Here is a 19,528-nt window from a genome sequence, read left to right as displayed (position 1 = left end):
CCCTAATACACCTTTAATCCAAGAACTTTCTTTTTATTGTAAAGTGATTAAGGTGTGGGACAACCACCCTTACACACACTTTTAATCCAAGAACTTTCTCTTTATTGTAAAGTGATTAAGGTTGTGGGACAACCACCCTTACACACACCTTTAGTCCAAGAGCTATTTGGCCACAGGATTTAACGGAATTAACCCTAGGTTAAGAGGCAGAGCATGAAACCAGCTGACCCTGATTAAGGAGCAGGAGCGACTCTTAGCTGAGGAGTATTGAAGACAAGTTGTTGAAATATCCAAACCTGTGGGAACATTTCTCATTCAAACCTTCACACCCAGTCACCAATAACAAAGATACCTGTTACTGTTGCTTCTCTGAAATATCTCACAGCAGAGACATGCTAGAATTACACAAAGGTAAGATAAAGGACATTAAAATAGGAAAGAAACATCCTCATTTTTCACAGACTTGCGGATGTACATCCAGGTAATCCAAGTAGGGACACAAAATACTTCATATATCTCACTTAGTTGTATATTGGAGTTAAGTTTTAAAATCATTTAATGTCAATGCTATGTGTGGTACACTAAAAATTTTAAATTGCAAGAAAGTGGTAGTCTATTGTGTATTTAGTAATGATTACTCCCTCAGGAGTTATAGACTCTGATGGAAGACAAATACTGTTTATTAGACAGTTCCAAGTGGTTCAGTTCCCAGAAGCTCAGCTTATTGCAGGCAAGCAGAGCCCAGAAAGAAGCTGGAGTAGGCATTCTGATATCTAATAAAGTAGACCTTCAACCAAAACTAATCAAAATAGATGTGGAAGGACACTTCATACTAATTAAAGGAAAAATACACCAAGATAATATCTCAATGCTGAATATCTATGCCCCAAATACAGAAGCACCTATCTTCATAAAAGAAACATTAGTAAAGCTTAAGTTGAATATTGAACCCCACACTTTAATAGTGGGAAACATCAACACCCCACCCTCACTAATAGATAGATAATCATGTGGGAACTAAATGAGAAACAATGGAACTAATAGGCGTCATGAATCAAATGGACCTAAGTAATACAGACAGAACTTTTCACCCAAACTCGAAAGAATTCACCTACTTCACAGCGCCTATTGGAACTTTCTCCAAATTGGGCCATATACTTGGTCACAAAGCAAACCTTAACAGATACAAAAAGATCGAAATAACCCCTTGCATCCTATCATACCACTATGGATTAAAGCTGGGATTCAACAACAACAAGAGAAATAACAGAAAGTCTACAAACTCATGGAAACTGAACAACTCCCTATGTAATGATGTCTGGGTAAGAAATGTAAAGAAAGAAAGAAATGTAAAGCTTCCTAGAATTCAAAGTATCCAAAGGCACAACATACCAAAATTTATGGGACACAATGAAAGCAGTGCTAACAGGAAATCTCACAGTACTAAGTGCCTTTAAGAAGAAATTGGAGAGATCCCATACTACCAACTTTACAAGACACCTGAAAGCTCTAGAACATAAAGAAGCAGACTCACCAACAAGGGGTAGATGCCTGGAAATCATTAAATTTGAGGCTGAAAGCAATAAATTAGAAAGAGAATAATTCAAAGAATAAGCAAATCTAAGAGCTTTTTTTTTTTAGAGGACAATAAGAAAGGCAATCTCTTAGCCAAACTATCTAAAAGGCAAAGGGAGAGTGATCAAATCAACAAAATCAGAAATGAAAAGGGAGACAGAGCAACAGACAGTGAGGAAATCCGAAGAATCATTAGGTCATACCTCAAAAGCCTATATGCCAAAAAATTTGAAAACCTAAACAAATGGACAATTTTCTTGATAGATACCAACTACCAAAATTCAATCAATATCAGGTAAACAAATTAAATAGTACTATATCTCCTAAGGAAATTGAGGCAGTCATCAAAAGTGTCCCAACAAAAAAGAGCCCAGGGCCTGATGATGCAGAAGTCTACCACACCTACAAAGAAGACCTAATACCAATTCTTTTTAAACTGTTCTACAAAATATAAACAGAAAGAACATTACCAAATTCATTCTATGATGCCACAGTCACCTTAATACCTTAACTATAGAAAGACTCTATAAAGAAAGAATTTTAGACCAATTTCTCTTATGAACAGTGACACACATTTCTCAACAACATACTCTCAAAACAAATACAATACACATCAAGAATATTATTCACTATGGCCAAGTAAGCTTCATTCCCTGTATTCAGGCGTGGTTCAACATACAGAAATCCATCATGTAATCCATCATATAAGTAAACTGAAAGAAAAAAAAACATGATCATCTCCTTAGATGCCCAAAAAGCCTTTCACAAAACCCAACTTCCATTCATGTTAAAATTGTTGGATACAGTGGGAATACAAGGCACATACTTAAACATAGTAAAGGCAATATATAGTAAGCCAATAGCAAACATCAAATTACATGGTTAGAAACTTAAATCAATTCCACTGAAATCAGGAACAGAACAAGGCTTTTCACTCAATGTGTATCTCTTCAATATAATACTTGAAGTTTTAGCTGGAGCAATAAGACAACTAAAGGAGATAAAAGGGATAAAAATTGGAAAGGAAGAAGTCAAAGATCACTATTTGTAGATGATATAATACATAATTATATATATCAGATATATGATACCAAATTATATAGAAATAAATGAAGACAAAAGTTCTACAAAAGAAATTCCTAGAGATTATTAAGAACCTTCATCAATGTTCCTGAATACAAAATCAACTAAAACAAATCAGTAGCCCTCCTTTATACAAAAGCAAAAAACAGGCTGAGAAATAAATTAGGGAAACAATATCCTTCAAATAGTCACGAAAAACATAAAGTATTTTTCTGTAACTGTAACCAAACAAAGGAAAGATTGATATAAAAATAATTCCAAGTCTCTGAAGAAAGGAATTGAACATGTAAAGATCCCCCATGTCCATGGGCCAGTAAGATTTACATAGTAAAAATGACATCTTATCAAAAGTGATCTACAGATTCAATTTAATTTCCATGAAAATGCGGACATAATTCTTTACAGATCTTGAATGAACAATTCGCAACTTCATATGGAAAAACAAAAAACACTGAATAGCTGAGACAATCTTGTACAATAAAAGATCTCCTGGAGGTATCTCCATCCCTGATCTCAAGCTGTACTGTAGAACAGTCATAATAAAGACTGCATGGCAATGGCATAGAAACAGACAGATGGATCAATGGAATCCAAATGAAGAACCAAAAATTAAAAAAAAAACCACATGCCTATGGAGAGTTGATTTTTGTCAAAGAAGCCAAAACCATATGGAGGAAAAGACAAAGCATCTACAACAAATGGTGCTGGTCTAATTGGATGTCTATGAGTAGACAAATGCAAATTATCCTACAGAAAACTAAAGTTCAAGATGAACAAAGACCTCAGCATAAAACCAGACACATTAAATCTGTTAAGAGAAAAAGTGGAGAAGAGCTTTGAGCTCATTGGCATAGAAGACAATTTCCTAAACAGAATGCCAACATCTCAGTCTCTAAGACTAGCAGTTAATAAATGGGACCTCATGAAACTGAAAAGCTTCTGTAAGGCAAAGGGTACTGTCAACAGAAGAAAGAGCCAGCCTACAGACTGGTAAAGGATCTTCATCAACCCTACATCTGACAGAGGGCTAATATCCAAAATATATAAAGAACTCAAAAAAATTAAACACCATCAAACCAAATAATCCAATTAAGAAATGGGTAGTATTCCATAGTGTAAATGTACCATAGTATCTTTATCCATTCTTCTATTGAGGGACACTTAGGCTGTTTCATTGTTCTGGCTGTTATGAATAAGGCTGCTATGAACATGGCTGAGCAAATGTTCTTGTTGTGTGCTGGAGCATCTTCTGGGTATGTTCCAAGGAGTGGAATAGCTGAGTCTTGAGGAAGCCTTATTTCCAGTGTTCTGAGATAGCGCCAGATAGATTTCCAAAGTGGCTGTACTAGTTTGCATTCCCACCAGCAATGAAGGAGTGTGCCTCTATCTCCACATCCTCACCAGCATGTGGTGTTGTTTGAATTTTTGATCTTAGCCATTCTGATGGGTATAAGATGGAATCTCAGAGATGTTTTGATTTGCATTTCCCTGATGACTAAGGAGGTTGAATGTTTTAAGTGTTTCTCAGCCGTTTGATATTCCTCTGTTGAGAATTCACTCTTTTGTTCTGAGCCCCATTTCTCAATTGGGTTATTTGGTTTGGTGGTGTTTAATTTCTTGAGTTCTTTATATATTTTGGAAATTAGACTTTTGTCAGATGTAGGGTTGGTGAAGATCTTTTCCCAGTCTGTAAGCTGTCGCTTTGTTCTCTTGACAATGTCTCCTGCCTTACAGAAGCTTCTTAGCCTGATGAGGTCCCATTTATGAAGTGTTGACCTTAATGCCTGGGCTGTTGGTGTTCTGTTCAGGAAGTTGTCTCCTGGGCCAATGTGTTCCAGGCTCTTCCCCACTTTTTCTGATTTAGTGTCTCTGGGTTTCTGTTGAGGTCTTTGTTCCACTTGGACTTGAGTTTTATACATGGTGACAAATGTGGGTCCAATTGCAATATTTTACACGTAGACATCCAGTTCGACCAGCACCATTTGTTGAAGATGCTATCCTTTTTCCATAGAATAGATTTGGCTTCTTTATCAAAAATCAAGTGACCATATGTGTGTGGATTCATATCTGGGTCTTCGGTTCTATTCCACTGATCAACCAACCTAATGCTGTACCAGTACCATGCTGTTTTAATCACTATTGCTCTATAGTACAGCTTGAGATCAGGTATGGAGAATCCTCTGGAGGATCTTTTATTGTACAAGATTGTTTTCGATACTCTGGATTTATTGTATTTCCATATGAGGTTGAGAATTGAACTTTCAATATCTTTACATTTTTGTGTAGGTGTTTTGATAGGGATTGCATTGAATCTGTAAATTGCTTTGGGTAAGATGGCCATTTAACTATGTTAATTCTCCCAATCCATGAGCAAGGAAGACCATTCCATCTTCTCATGTCATCTTCATTTTCTTTTTTCAGAATTTTGAAAATTTTTCCAAACAAGTTTTTCACTTGCTTGATTAGAGTAACTCCTAAATATTTTATATTGCTTATGGCTAAGGTGAAGGGTGCATTTTTCCTAATTTCTTCCTCTGCATGATTGTCATTTGTATATTGGATGGCTACTGACTTTTTTGAGTTAATTTTGTATCCTGCAATTTTGCTGAAGGTGTTTATCAGCTGTAGGAGTTCTCTTGTGGAATTTTTTGGGGGGTCACTTATGTACACTATCATATCATCTGCAAATAAGGATAATTTCACTTCCTCTCTTTCCATTTGGATCCCCTTGATCTCCTTTTGTTATCTTATTGCTCTGGCTAGAACTTCCAATACTACATTGAAGAGATATGGAGAGCGTGGGCAGCCTTCCCAGTTTCCCCTGAATAACCTCCCTTATGACTGTGGCTGAGAGGGACCTCCTCCCCCTTTATATGCTCATATACACACAGAGAAACACTGTCTGGAAAAACAAAACAATACAACAACAACAAAAACAACCAAACCAAAAAAGAAAAAGAAAAGAAAGGAAAAGAAAAATAAAGCACAGCAGAAGGGCTACAAGTTAACTTTCTAGGCGCCTTCTTCTGGGGTTCCAGAAGAAATTTTGAAAACATCAGTGATTGGCAAGTAAAGTCCAAAAGCATATAGCAGTTTTAGGATTATTTTCCAGAACATTCTTTGGTTTTGGGAAGATGTAGGTCAAGGTATAGTCATGATGTGGACCAAGTTGAATTCCATGAGGTTCAAGGTAAGGTCAGGGCAACTTCTAAGAAATAGAAACTTACCTTTTACAGAAAAAAAAAGGGATTTTCACCTTGTTACAAGATAGCTTCTGATGTTAAGATGGAGTCAGATTTCCATTGAAGTTTTAGGCGTACTTCAGATTATAAAGCATGGGATATAACTTTGTTTTGAAGTAGCTTTCAGAATGCAGGGGCTGGGGAAATGCCCTGAGGCAACATTCCTTTTAGCAGCATAGGTTTTTTTCCTAACATTCTTGGGGACTTGTTACAGGATCTTTGATCCCATTGGGATCCCTGGGCTTGAATCCCTGTTTCTTGTGGTTGAGCTCTAACACACCTTTAATCCAAGAACTTTGTCTTTATTGTAAACAAGGGATTAAGGTGTGGTTCAACCACCCTTACACACACCTTTAATCCAAGAGCTATTTGGCCACAGAAGTCAACAAAATTAACCCTAGGTTAAGAGGCAGAGCAAGAAACCAGCTGACCCTGATTAAGGAGCAGGAGAGACTCTTAGTTGAGGAGTATTGAAGACAAGTTGTTCAAATATCCAAACCTGTGGGAACATTTCTCATTCAAACCCTCACCAATAACAAAGATATCTGTTACTGTTGCTTCTCTGAAATATCTCACAGCAGAGACATGCTAGAATTACACAAAGTTAAGAAAAAGGGCATTAAATAGGAAAGAAACATTCTCATTTTTCACAGACATGCAGATGTACATCCAGGTAATCCCAGGTAGGGACACTAAATACTTCATATATCTCACTTAGTTGTATATTGGAGTTAAGTTTTAAAATAATTTAATGTCACTGCTATGTATAGTACACTAAAAATTTTAAATTGCATAGAAAGTTGTAGTTTATTGTGTATTTAGTAATGATTCCTCCCTCAGGAGTTATAGACCCTGATGGAGGATAAATATTGTTTATTAGACAAGTCCCAGTGGTTCAATTCCCAGCATCTCAGCTCTTGCCCTTAGTATGCAGATATAGTTGATTCTTGGGCCACATGCACCCAACACATATGGGAAATCACTTTTCCTTGGAGGTTACAGTAAAGAGAGAGAAAGAGAGAGAGAGAGAGAGAGAGAGAGAGCCCCAATTGAGTTTTCCTTCCCAATTCAGAGCCCCTCTTTCTCTTTCTCTAACACACACACACACACACACACACACACACACACACACACACACACACATGAACACACATACAAACATACAAACATGAAGAGGAAAAAGTGGGAGAAAGAGGGAGAGAGACTAAGAGACTAGTGTGTTCCTTCTGCTGCTTGTCTCCAAAGGTCTCAATATTGGTCTTATTTGCCTGAACCCTAAGGAAGTGAATAAGACTTAACCTTTGTACATTCTGTTTCTCGTGGAACATCACTAATTTTTAGGGTGAGTATCAGATTTCTACATTGGGGTTGTGTTCTTATCAGGAGAGAAATAAATACAGGTCATGACACTAAGGAAGGAGGCCATAACGACTTCCACAGAGTCTTCTATCCTAACACTGAAAAGCTCAATGGACCTTCCTAAAATCCTACAGCTCCGTCCTGTATGCTCAGATTTCACTTTGATTTAAGAATTCAGCTATCGGCTTCTAAAGCATAATTCCAACAGAAAATGTTATAAAAAGAAGCTCTTGGGCAAAGAGCACAGAGGAGCCAACAAACAATTATGGAGAGAAATATTTATGATGTGGCAAGTAAAGGGGGGAAAAAGGAATATCATGGCTTTATTTTATAATTTTCTATTTCTCATACTTTCTTTACTTTTAGGAAACTGCTTCTACTCATGGTTACTATCTAGGAATTATTTCTCAACTCAAAGTATTCCTAGAATAATTTAGAATTTATATAATAGACAGGACTATATAAGACTAAATAACAGATGTGAGGAAAGGCAAATCAGTTACATAAACCTCAAACTTATAGTACAGACTTCTGTTGGAGTGACATGTGTGTCTCTTCCAAACTACCTACAAGATACTCTGAATTTAAAATTAACAACTTTGAACTAAAGGTTGTATTATCTTTCCTACAATGGCCTTTTCATGGAACCATAACCACTCCAATGTTTGCATTTGTTCTTTTGTTGCTACTTTCAGCCACCACATCTAAGTCAACGTTGCCACTTCTTCATACCTGAGTTTCCAAACTAAACCCATTTCATGGCCATAACTTCATTTGATTCCATCTAAGCATACTATTACTTCCAGCATTTCCCTCTCTTGCTATGTATATTAATTTGTAAACCCTGATCCTAATATTTAGTCAGTTTTGCCACAGAGTATGAAGATATAGTGTCTACTTTACATACAAAAGCTTAGCTTGATTACATGGCATGAAAAAAAAAACCCTGAATCTATGCTTCTGTGAAGTTGTGATACAGGCAGAAAATAAAATACCATATTGTTATGGGAATGTCATTTGCTTTGGTTTATAATGTGAATCATCTACATTCTCATCCAATTGACTACAAAGTCCACTAAACTAGAAGCCAATGTGAGGAAAACGTTGGCTTTTGAAGTTATATTTCTACTGACTCATTACCTTATGTCTAACTTTGTTCATCATGTAAACAGTCTTCTGCCAGTGGTTAGAAAGGAATTTACTATTGGTAATATTTCATATTTACTTTTCTTAGGGTTCAGTAATTTTTATTTAAGGAATACATTGCTACAAATAGATTGCTTAAATTCTGGGATGTTTCATTTTTTCTATGAGTCATAATGAAGGAGTTTAAGATTAAAAAGTAGTTGAAATCATTGCCATAACAACTATAAAGTAAAAGCTTTTAAAGTGAAATACATAAGAACTACTGATGTTTACTGACATTTCAGTACAGATCAGGCATCATGTTAATGAGTAATGGCTGGAGCATAAGAAATGTTTTGTCAATCGAGCTAATCTATAAGTGGCCATTGTAATCTGTGGGATGGATGACATGATAACAACACAGATACATGGATAATTGCTACCTTCTGACCATCTAACACTAAAGGCTTGGACACAAACTGTATGTACCACACCACAAAGTCTCGTGGGAGCACATATAATCATATAGAAACAGACCCACAAGAAACATAGCCATTATGGGAAGAAAATTATGTTTGTCATGTTGTCTGTGATATTTACGGGTATTTTTTTCTGTTTACAGAAACAATTATGGACTAGTCTACGATGAGCTCCCAACACTCATTATGTCACTTCTAAATGTCAGCAGCCTAACCCCAGCTTCATTCATCCTCAATGGCATCCCTGGTCTGGAAGGGGTTCATTTGTGGATCTCCTTCCCGCTGTTTACCATGTACAGCATCGCTCTTACAGGGAATTTTGGACTCATATATCTTATCTACTCTGAAGAGGTCTTACACAGACCTATGTACATCTTCCTAGGTCTTCTTTCCTTCACAGATGTGCTCATGTGCACCAGCACCCTTCCCAACACTTTCTGCATATTGTGGTTCAATCTCAAGGAGATTGACTTTAAGGCTTGCCTGGCCCAGATGTTCTTTGTGCACACCTTCACAGGGATGGAGTCTGGGGTGCTGATGCTTATGGCCCTGGACCGCTATGTGGCCATCTGTTACCCTCTGCGCTATGCCACTATCCTCACAAATGTAGTCATTGCCAGGGCAGGGATGCTCACTTTTCTTAGGGGTGTGATTCTTGTCATCCCTTTCACATTCCTCACCAAGTGCCTGCCATACTGCAGGGGTAATGTCATCCCCCACACCTACTGTGACCACATGTCTGTCGCTAAAATATCTTGCGGCAATGTTCAGATCAATGCCATCTATGGTCTAATGGTCGCCCTCCTGATTGGGGGCTTTGACATCCTGTGCATCACAGTCTCCTACACCATGATCCTACGGGCAGTTGTGAGTCTGTCTTCAGCAGATGCTCGGCAGAAGGCTTTTAGCACCTGCACTGCTCACATCTGTGCCATTGTCATCACCTATGTCCCAGCCTTCTTCACCTTCTTTACACACCGCTTTGGGCAACATACCATTCCCCCTCACATCCACATCATTATGGCTAATCTCTATCTTCTCATGCCTCCCACCATGAATCCCATTGTGTATGGAGTGAAAACCAAACAGATACGTGAGAGTGTCATTAGGTTCTTGCTTAAAGGGAAAGAAAACTCTTCTCATAAAATTTAATGGACACTTATAAGAAGCCATACTTCCCTTAGCTTGCTTTATGCCAGAGACATTTTAAACCATGCACGTGGCTCCAAGAAGTCCATCCATGTGACTTGGGTCTTCTTCTTGTTTTGACAAGTAAAATCATGTTCATGTAAGTAGAGAGAATCTCTTCCCTTGATTTCTCTGTAAGTTCACTGCTTTCAATTTTCACAGGCAAGTATCTCTCTTCTGAGTTATAATCTTCCAAGAATGGCAGTGTAGTGGGTGGATCACTAGGCCTCGAGTTGACTGCTTCAAAAATGTTGATAGCTGGCATCCAATGGCCTGTCTTCAGTAAAATTTGTGCTTATTATCTCAACTTCCTGCTCACAAAATCACTTGGAGTTTATTGTTATTTCCTATGTTATCTCTTTTCTAATCCCAAATTTCCCAACTATATATTAATTTATAATTCACACACATGCTCATTTAAATTTTTTAAGAGATTTGAATCACCAAATGCTTATACTTTGCAGAGGTAGGTTTGATAGTATTATTCATCAGTATCAAACAAAGTATAATTAGTTTGGGCTTAATCAAATATAATGAATGAAAGACAGGAAATGTGTTATATGCTTTTGTTTGTATAAAACACAGAGGTAGACAAACTAATCTATGTCCGTAGATATTAGTGTAATGTTTACCTTTGGGAGTAAGGCACATGTAAGGAAGAAAGTGTCTGAAAGACTTTTGATTTGGTCCTTGATATGAATGACAGATGATATATCATGAATTATTTATTTATGATGTGAACTTTTCCTTCATATCTACTTTACTTCAATCTAATTTTTGTTTCTGATAACATGAACTGAACAATAGCTTGACTGTCCAATCTTTGAAGCATTTCTTTTTACTTCTTACGGTAACTGTGCATGGTTTATGAATTGTACATATTTTCTTTTCTTTCAGAAGAGTGTTAACATTTGAATAAGTTATATTTGCATATTTGTTCAAATTATAATAAAAACTTAACTAGAATCACAATGAAAAATTCTCTCCATTCAAAATCTCCTTTATCTTATTCCTACGCAGAATGATCTTTTAAAGAGACTGTGTTCACATGTATGTGCTTACGCTGTTCTGATGTTTCATCTCCAAGGAATGTTTGAACTTTGAAGAGATCATTAATCTGTCTGTTGCATACAATGAGAATTTGAATCAATTATTATATCTGGAACTATTCTCCTCTCTAGTCAGTGTACAAGCCATCTGGTACAAAAATGTTGTGTTCTGTAACCTGTGTGGTTCACAGAGTATGTGTGAGCAGATTGCTGTTTCTCCATCATCTGTATCAGGAGGTCATATATTTGACTTTTCGGATCTTAACAATGTTTAGTGCTGTGTTATGGGACTCTTCCTGAATTTATTTATAATGTGTACTAATTGAAGACTAATAAAGTATTTTTGAATTGATACCAACATATGAACATGAATGAGTGTGAAAGATGAACATTGATCACTTTACAACCAAACCAGCATTTTGATCCCTTTGTTATTAGTCCAGTGATATTCCCCTATCTTTTTAAAAGTATTCAAAAATCCACATTTTTCAGTGATGTCTGACAATATATTTTGCTAGTTAAACATAGAGACATTTGGATGGAATAGGATAAAGTAGACAATTTAAGATATTAAGAAATAACATCGTGTATAAGAACAAGTGATGGTTAAACTACCTCAGGAGAGGATAGCAAAATTTCAAAGGTGTTATAGAAAGGAAAAACCACAGGAATAAAAACTTAAAGTACGTCTGACCAAATTGTGTATATCCATAATATCATTTATTCGTTAGACTGAAGTAAGAGAATTGTGAGGTCTAAGGCAGCCTAGATACATACTGAGAGGTGGTTTAAAAACCAGACAAACAGAATATTCAGAGCATGTGTTGATGTTATGTCTACAAAGAAAAGTTTTTTTCTGACTGAAATACCATAAAATATCTTCTTTTCAATACAAATTTAGGGTTGACTGATAAGTCAGAGGTGTCATATTTACAGGATACAATGTGAAGTCACAGTTCATGTATAGTTAAATGATCAAATTGCATTGATGAGCACGTCTGTCACTTTACACAGCATTTCTTTCTCAAAACAACACTAAAAAAAATCTTACCATCTCCCAACTCTATAGCGGAGCTACAGATACTATTCTTTGTACTTATGGATTGGTAGGTGTTGGCTCATCGTGTCTTCTGCTGTAGCACACACAATAGAGTCCTTGTCTTTTTCTGACTGGTGTACTTCACCCAGGATAATGTCCTCCAAGGTCATTTATGTTGCCAAGGTAAGGCATCCCTTGGTGATGGACAAACCACGTTCATTGCATATATACATTATATATTTAAAATTCATTTGTCTGTTGGTGAATGCTCAGGCTGATTCAGTTTCTAGCCAGTGTGTAACATGAGATATTGAGATGTTGTTTTTCATTACCTTTATTACATTTTTAACAGACTTCTAAATTTTTCTTTTTCATTTTCTCCAATAAGAGCAAAGTATATGGAGGGCAGAGGGGCTCTGAACAAGTCTGAGTGGTGCTTTTAACCAAATTCCCTTTACCCTGGATGAAAAACAAAAAAAAATTCCTCCACCCAAAAAATGCCTCCACCCCAGGATGATTGGAGTTGTAGGCAAAGGTAGCCTTGTAAGGATCTAAGGATCTTGAGAGATGCAATATTCTTCCTCCAGAGAAAATTAACACACACAAAAAACAAACACTACATTGGATAAAAAGATGAATTATTAGTCCACTTCTTGTTAGTACACAAGTCTTATATAAATTGCCTTATTAGAGGATTTTGTTTAATGAAATATATACAAACACAAGAGAATCTGAAATTTGTTCTGACTTAATCATAAGTAGCTTTGGACAAGCAAATTAAATGCACTCTCACAGCATGGACTTTTTAAGTTTTGAAACTAAAATGTAATTATATCCTTTTCTCTCTTCCCCTGTTTTTCCTACCCTTCCCCAAAACTACTCCTTTGTTATTTCTCAAGTCAGTGGCCTCTTTTCCATAATTTTAGTTACACAGGCATGGTATGCATATTTCTAAATACATAAACACAACCTTTTCTGTCCATATAATAGTGCTTGTATGTACATAATTTCAGCAGGGAATTTAATGGTATTGTCTTCATGGTCAAAGATAAGTATACAACATACAAGAGTTTAGTTCTTTTGACATTGCTTTTTTTAATGTGTCGATAAGTGTCTAATTTCCTAAAATCGAATGTAGACTCCCATATTGTTCGACATCATTATCAAAGAGACTATTCTTTTCCTGTTTTATCATACTCACTAATTAATAAAAAAAAACACCTTCTGGGCTGGAAAGATGTGTCAGTGGTTAAGAGCACTGGCTGCTCTTCAGGAGGGCACAGTTCAATTTCCAGAACCCATATGAAAGCTCACAACCATCTCTAACTCCAGTTCTGTCAGATTTGCTATCCTGGTGCTAGGCACCAGGTGTGCATGTGGTGCACATACACACACATATACATGAAGACAAAATATTCATGCACATAAAAATAAAATAATAAGGTTAGCCAGGCATGGTGGAGCACGCCTTTAATCCCAGCACTTGGGAGGCAGAGGCAGGTGGATCGCTGTGAGTTCGAGGCCAGCCTGGTCTACAAAGTGAGTCTAGGACAGCCAAAGCTACACAGAGAAACCTTGTCTCGAAAAACCAAAAAAAAAAAATAATAATAATAATAATAATTATTAATAATTAAATTGGCTATAATGGTGTGGATTTATTTGTACTTTTCTATTGTGTTTCATTCATCCACCTTTATGGGTTTTTTTGTGTGTGTGGTTTTGGTTTTTGTTTGTTTGGTTGGTTGGTTTGATTTTTCAAGACAGGGTCTCTCTGTGTTAGCTTTGGCTGTCCTGGACTCACTTTGTAGACCAGGCTGGCCTTGAACTCACAGTGATCCGCCTGCCTCTGTCTCCAGAGCACTGGGATTAAAGGCGTGGGCCACCGTGCCCAGCCCCATCTCTCTGTTTTTATGACATTATCAGGCTCCTTGGGTAACTCTAACATGTACTTTGTTTGAAGTCAAACAGTGACTTCCCTGCTTTGTTCTTTTTGCCCACAGTTGCTTTGACTAATTGAAATGCTTTGTGATTATTTCTAGTCTGTTCTTCGAAAGACTTTTGTGGCAGGATATTTGATCCCATTGTGAACTGTAAACACCTATGCCCTAACACACACTTTTAATCTAAGAACTTTTTGTTTTTTGTAAAAGCCAGTGATTATGGTGTGGTTTGGCCCTAAAACACCCATTTAATCCAAGACTTTCTATGCGCAGGATTAAATAAAGTTAGTCCTAAACCATCAGGCAGAGTGTAAACCAGCTGACATGGAGTGAACAGAAAGACGGGGCATTGAGCTAAAGGAGCTTTTGCTTTTTTCTTCTTGGACATGAGCTAAGTAGAAAGATGTTTTTCTTCTGGGAAGTAGGCTGCAAAGAAAGATCAGCTGGGTGCGTACTCTGACCCTCTGAGCTAGCAAGTTTCACCCCAGCCTTTGGCTCCTGAGTCTTTATTGATAAAATCGAAAAAATTGGCATCCTACTGTTTTAAATACACCACTTTGGCACTCTAGCTTGTGTAGTTTATTTGGGTTTGCCTTTTATGTATGTGCCATGTAAGTATGTAATTTCCTAACTTTAAGCGGAAACACCCATATTTCTTAACATCATTATCAAAGAGGCAATCCTTTCCCTGTTTTGTGGGGTACACGGTCAATGTCACCAGGAGAACTGGCAAGCATCTGAAGAGGTGGCACATGCTCAAACCCTGAGTATCTCAGACTTGTGATTTAAAATCTCATCCTGAAACAGCAGGAATGGACTAGCTCCCTCCCTGTTTCCATGCCTGCCTCTGAGCATGTAGCTTGAAGATCCCCAAGGAGTTCAGGTATTTAGTCATGTAGCTGGCACATAGATGCAAATAAAGCATCACCAGTATGTTAGACACAGCCAATGAAATGCTGTCAACCTAGTGTTGGGGGCTATGCAGGAGGAACAGCAAAACAGCTCTAGAGCTCATGAAATACAGCCCACTGGCTAGCAAACCTACAACGTGTGTCTTGGAGAGGGATAACCCCCAAGAACTATGTGTTGAGGACTTCATGCTGTTATGGAGCATAGCTCGGCTTGTCACCTTTGTGGTCCTTATAATTCCCTTAATATGTGAATTGTGTGAGTACTATAAAGGGGGCTCCCAGCCCCTCACTGAGCGGGATCATTGGCATACACAATAGCAATGCTTGATCTTTTTCAGGCATTGCTACTGGAGCAGATTAATGATTCACCCACCACCTTTGAAAACAATCCACTGATGTAGGTTGCTAACAATGATTATTGCCCTTAGAATGAATTTGGAAAAATAGATTGTTCAATAAGGTTAGATAAAGTTTTTTTGTTTTTGTTTGGTTTCTTTTTTGTTGTTTTTTTGTTTGTTTGTTTGTTTTGTTTTTTGCTAGTGGCTCTGATGTAGAAAGTCTTAGGGAAAAATAGATTGTTTAGCAAATTGAAGTAAAGTTGTTTTTACTATTGGCCTCATGCAGGAAATCTTAGGGTACAACTGAAGTTAAGAGAACACACACTCTTATTAATAAAGTCTTTTTCAGGCTGGCAAAGCAAGAATGCTTTGGCTGATGTGACTCTTTCAAAGCTGGGCTGGTGACTGAGATGACAATTGATGCCCTTATTCTATTTTTCTGCTCTCGGCTTCCTAATGTGATTTAATAAAACATATTAACGAATAGATGAACACATCGAGGATTTAAAGTAGAAAGGGCTGATTATTTTTATACAGAAGTTTAGATTTGTGATTCTTTTAAGGACCTTTATAAGATTACTTTTTAAGATAATTGATTCCTTCTTTGTAACCACAAATGCAGCCTGCCAGTAAAGAAAAGCTGGCTGATAAATTACCTTGCTTGCTTCTACTCTGTTAATATGTAACAGGTTGCTTACTTACAAATGTATGTGGGTTCTTGGGAATAACTTCTTTATTCACATTTATCTTTCGCATATAATATGTAAAACATTTGATCACGTGAAGGTATTGGGGAACACAATTTTCTTACATATTTCCATTGTAATCATTTATTTATAAAGAAATAGAATGTAAAATGTCCTCAGGCAGCAGCACAGGCCTCTCATATTAAGTTGTTCCTCGCCATTCTCATGTCTCCAGTTCTGTGTCCCTTCGTATTGCACAGGCTCCTCAGCTTCTCTTTCTTTCCTGTCTCTCTACCACATCCTTCTCGTCATAGTAGAACCCACTCCTTGCCTGTGCCCTTTGGTGGCAGGCATGGCCTGTCCTATTCATTAATGCAGTCAACAAATATAAAGCACAACTAGAGAAAAATGTCCACATTACTCTTTTGTTGGAAGACCCTGCTATTAAAGACACAGTCTACCGTGTCCAGACAGCTCTCCAAGGTTGGCACAAAATGGAGGGCTCTCTTTCTCAGTGGGCCTTCCTTTTCTTTCCTTGACCTTATCAGGAAAGCAAGATCCTCCATGCTCCACTTGAGGAATGTCAAGTAGTCCTTGGGCAAAATTATAGACTCAATTCCTTTCTCTGGATAACAGCCTGCATGGCAAGCACCTACGATTCCTGGAATGCCTCTTGGTGTAAAAAAAAAAGGCATTCCCAGCAGCACCTTAAACTCTAGCCAATGACGTACCCTCACCCTGGAAATCCCTTCCCGGCTCATTCAAAACTGTATTAGCCATTGTTAACTTCTAATAAATTTGGGCTGTCTCACTGAAGCTGATCCCAGAAGTCTGTCGTTCTGTCATACTCATGACCATCTGAAACCAGCATGCCCCATTCCTCTCTTTGCCCTTGTGGGCCTGTGGCAAATGGCCATTGAGGAAAGGGGCGTACATAGCTGGTACCTACATAAGGAAACCCTGAAAGATAAGGAGTTTGTGAGTAGACCTCTACCCCCAGAAAGTAGCGGTGCTTTTGCCTGGCCATCCAGACATTGCCATATGTCACCTACTCTCTTCTTTGCTGCTCTTTCAGTTTGGGCCTTCACATGGAAGTGGATACAGTTTACGGAACATCTGACACCTCCTGGTCAGAGCAGCTTGGTGATATCAGTGGAAGGTTTCTTTAACCCTTTCCAGGACTCAGACAGACAGACAAACTGGGTGTAGGTAATATACTTTAAAGCCTCTCATAAAGAACTTGTTAATGCAGCAGCCATGTGAGGGTTCCTAGGATGGCTGTTGTTCTCCTAAATCTGCAAACAGCCCCGTGCTCGTTAGGACATGCCAGAATTGCCTTGGGATGGTTGACCCTCACCAGCAGCACTTCTACTTTTTCCTATCATGGTAAATTCAACATCCCACCAGAGGGATTTCCAAATTTGTTCCTATAAAGGATTGCTTAAATCAAGATGACTTAAAAATCCTTCCAAAAGAGGCCTATGTTGATATAAGGTTATTGTGGAATTCCAATGCTGATTTCTGTATCACTCATATCTGGGTCACAGGCCTTGTTCTGAGTCGCTCTCAAGGTTGTATAAACTCTGCTCCCCAATTGTCCCTGTGATATGTCAATAAAGCAGCGTACAGCCAATAGCTGAGCAGAGGAGAAAATAGGGCTTGACTTCCTGCCATGCAGAGGACGAGGAGTTAGAAGAGGAAGTAGGAGATTCAGCAGGAGCCATAGGCAAAGGCGAAGTGGAGACTGAGACGATTCAGGTGCAACAAAGAAAGGACTGCAAATCAAGTAACTTTGGGATTTTGGCAAATATGGAGTCGGGATAACCTGGAGGTTTAAGAACAGACTTAAACTGCTCACAATTGCGTTGTAAAGCTTTATAAACAAGTATAAAAGTGTATCAATTATTTATAAACAAGTATAAAAGTGTATAATAGCTGGGTTAAGAAAGAAACTAAGAGAAACAAACACAGTTGGATAAAAATAACTGTAACTGTCAGAGGCCATATTCCTGTGCTGTGGCTTTAGCTGAGCAGAAGCCACGCCTTCTGCTGACCTTTGAGCTGTTGACCCCTGCTGGGAGAATCCTTTGTGTTGCTTAAGATGTTGATCCTTAGGCAGAGGCAGGTGGATCGCTGTGAGTTCAAGGCCAGCCTGGTCTACAAAGCAAGTCCAGGACAGGCAAGGCTGACACAGAGAGACCCTGTCTCGAAAAACCAAAAACAAAAACAAAAACAAAAAACCAAAAAACCAAAACAAAACAAAGAAACAAACAAACAAACAAAACAAAAAACACACAAAACAAAACAAAACAACAACAAAAAAGATGTTCATCCTTTGCTGGAGGACCTTTGCTCTACCTGGATGTTTGGATTACCTATTACTGAGAGACACAAAGGAGCTCCTGCAGGGGAATGCCTTCTTTTCAGCCTGCCTAAGGGAATAGGGGAGGGGCCTTGTAACAAGTCTTCACTATGTAAGCTGCACTCACTTGCAATAAAGCAGGAGCCTTGATCGGAGATTTCATCTTGACATTCATGTCTCTCTTGTGTCTCTGCCTTTTCCCCCCCATCCGCACCCCCCTTTTTCAGATGGGCCTTGGGTTCATATGTATCACAGGATGGGACAAATGGCGCCCGAACACAGGAATTGAACACAAGGGATTAAAGTGACAGAAGTCGATTGTGAGCACGCTCTAGGGAAGTAAAGTGGAAAAAAAGTTTTGCTGCCAAAGTGACCCTCTTTGTGGAAAGGAGGTAAGGTAGCCATGAAAACATGAGACAGAACATAATAAAGATGTATTCAGACAGAGATTTAGAGCCAATACTTCAAACACGAGGGATAAAACTAATCAGTAAACAAATGTTTAAATTTTTGTCCATGGTTTCTTAAAGAGGAAACAGTACACTTGGTAAAAAGATAAGAGTTAAGTTACAGGATCATGAGGCCTTCTAAATATTCCTACAATCTGTTTGGTCCTGTCTTGTGAGGATCTAGAGATCCATCTACTAAACCTTTGGCCCAATATTTACCCTGCCGCAACATCGATAGGGTCAGAAATAAAGCAGAGATTGAGGGAATGTCCAACCAATGACTGGCACAACCTGAGACTCAACTAATAGGAGAAAGCCCACCCCTGACATGATTAATAATACTCAGCTATGCTTGCAGAGAGAAGCCAAGCATAGCTGCCCTTTTAGTGGCTCTACCCAGCACCTGGTGTAAACAGATGCAGAGACCCACAACTAAACATGGGAAACAGTATAGGTAGTATTGTGGAAGAGTCAGGGTAAGGATAGAAGGACCCCGAGGGAACAGCTCTATAAGAAGACCAACAGTGCCAGGGGTACCCATGAAGACTAAAACACCAGCCAATGATCATGCATGGCCTGGACCCCTACACAGATGTTTCCAATGGGCAGCTTAGGCTTCATGTAGGTCCTCTAATAAGAGGAGCAGTGGATGTCCCTAATGTGGACTCTACTGACAACTTTTTGATTCCCCTAGTGGCACTGT

At 38.2% G+C, this 19,528-nt stretch overlaps 1 protein-coding gene across 1 annotated transcript; it reads left to right on the top strand.

Annotated features, from left to right (window-relative positions):
- Positions 1-9,049: 9,049 nt before the first annotated feature.
- On the top strand, positions 9,050-10,015 carry LOC311580858 (olfactory receptor 52N1; the record flags this gene model as incomplete). The annotated part of the gene is made up of 1 exon (XM_084752645.1): positions 9,050-10,015. One exon carries the CDS (start codon positions 9,050-9,052, stop codon positions 10,013-10,015), a length of 966 nt encoding a protein of 321 aa, XP_084608771.1.
- Positions 10,016-19,528: the final 9,513 nt, after the last annotated feature.

Source organism: Acomys minous, assembly GCF_964271855.1.
Source record: "Acomys minous genome assembly, chromosome: 2".
In the NCBI taxonomy this organism is placed as follows: domain Eukaryota; kingdom Metazoa; phylum Chordata; class Mammalia; order Rodentia; family Muridae; genus Acomys; species Acomys minous.
The sequence above is the reverse complement of the archived record's forward strand: the minus strand, read 5'-3'. Positions and strand labels throughout refer to the sequence as shown.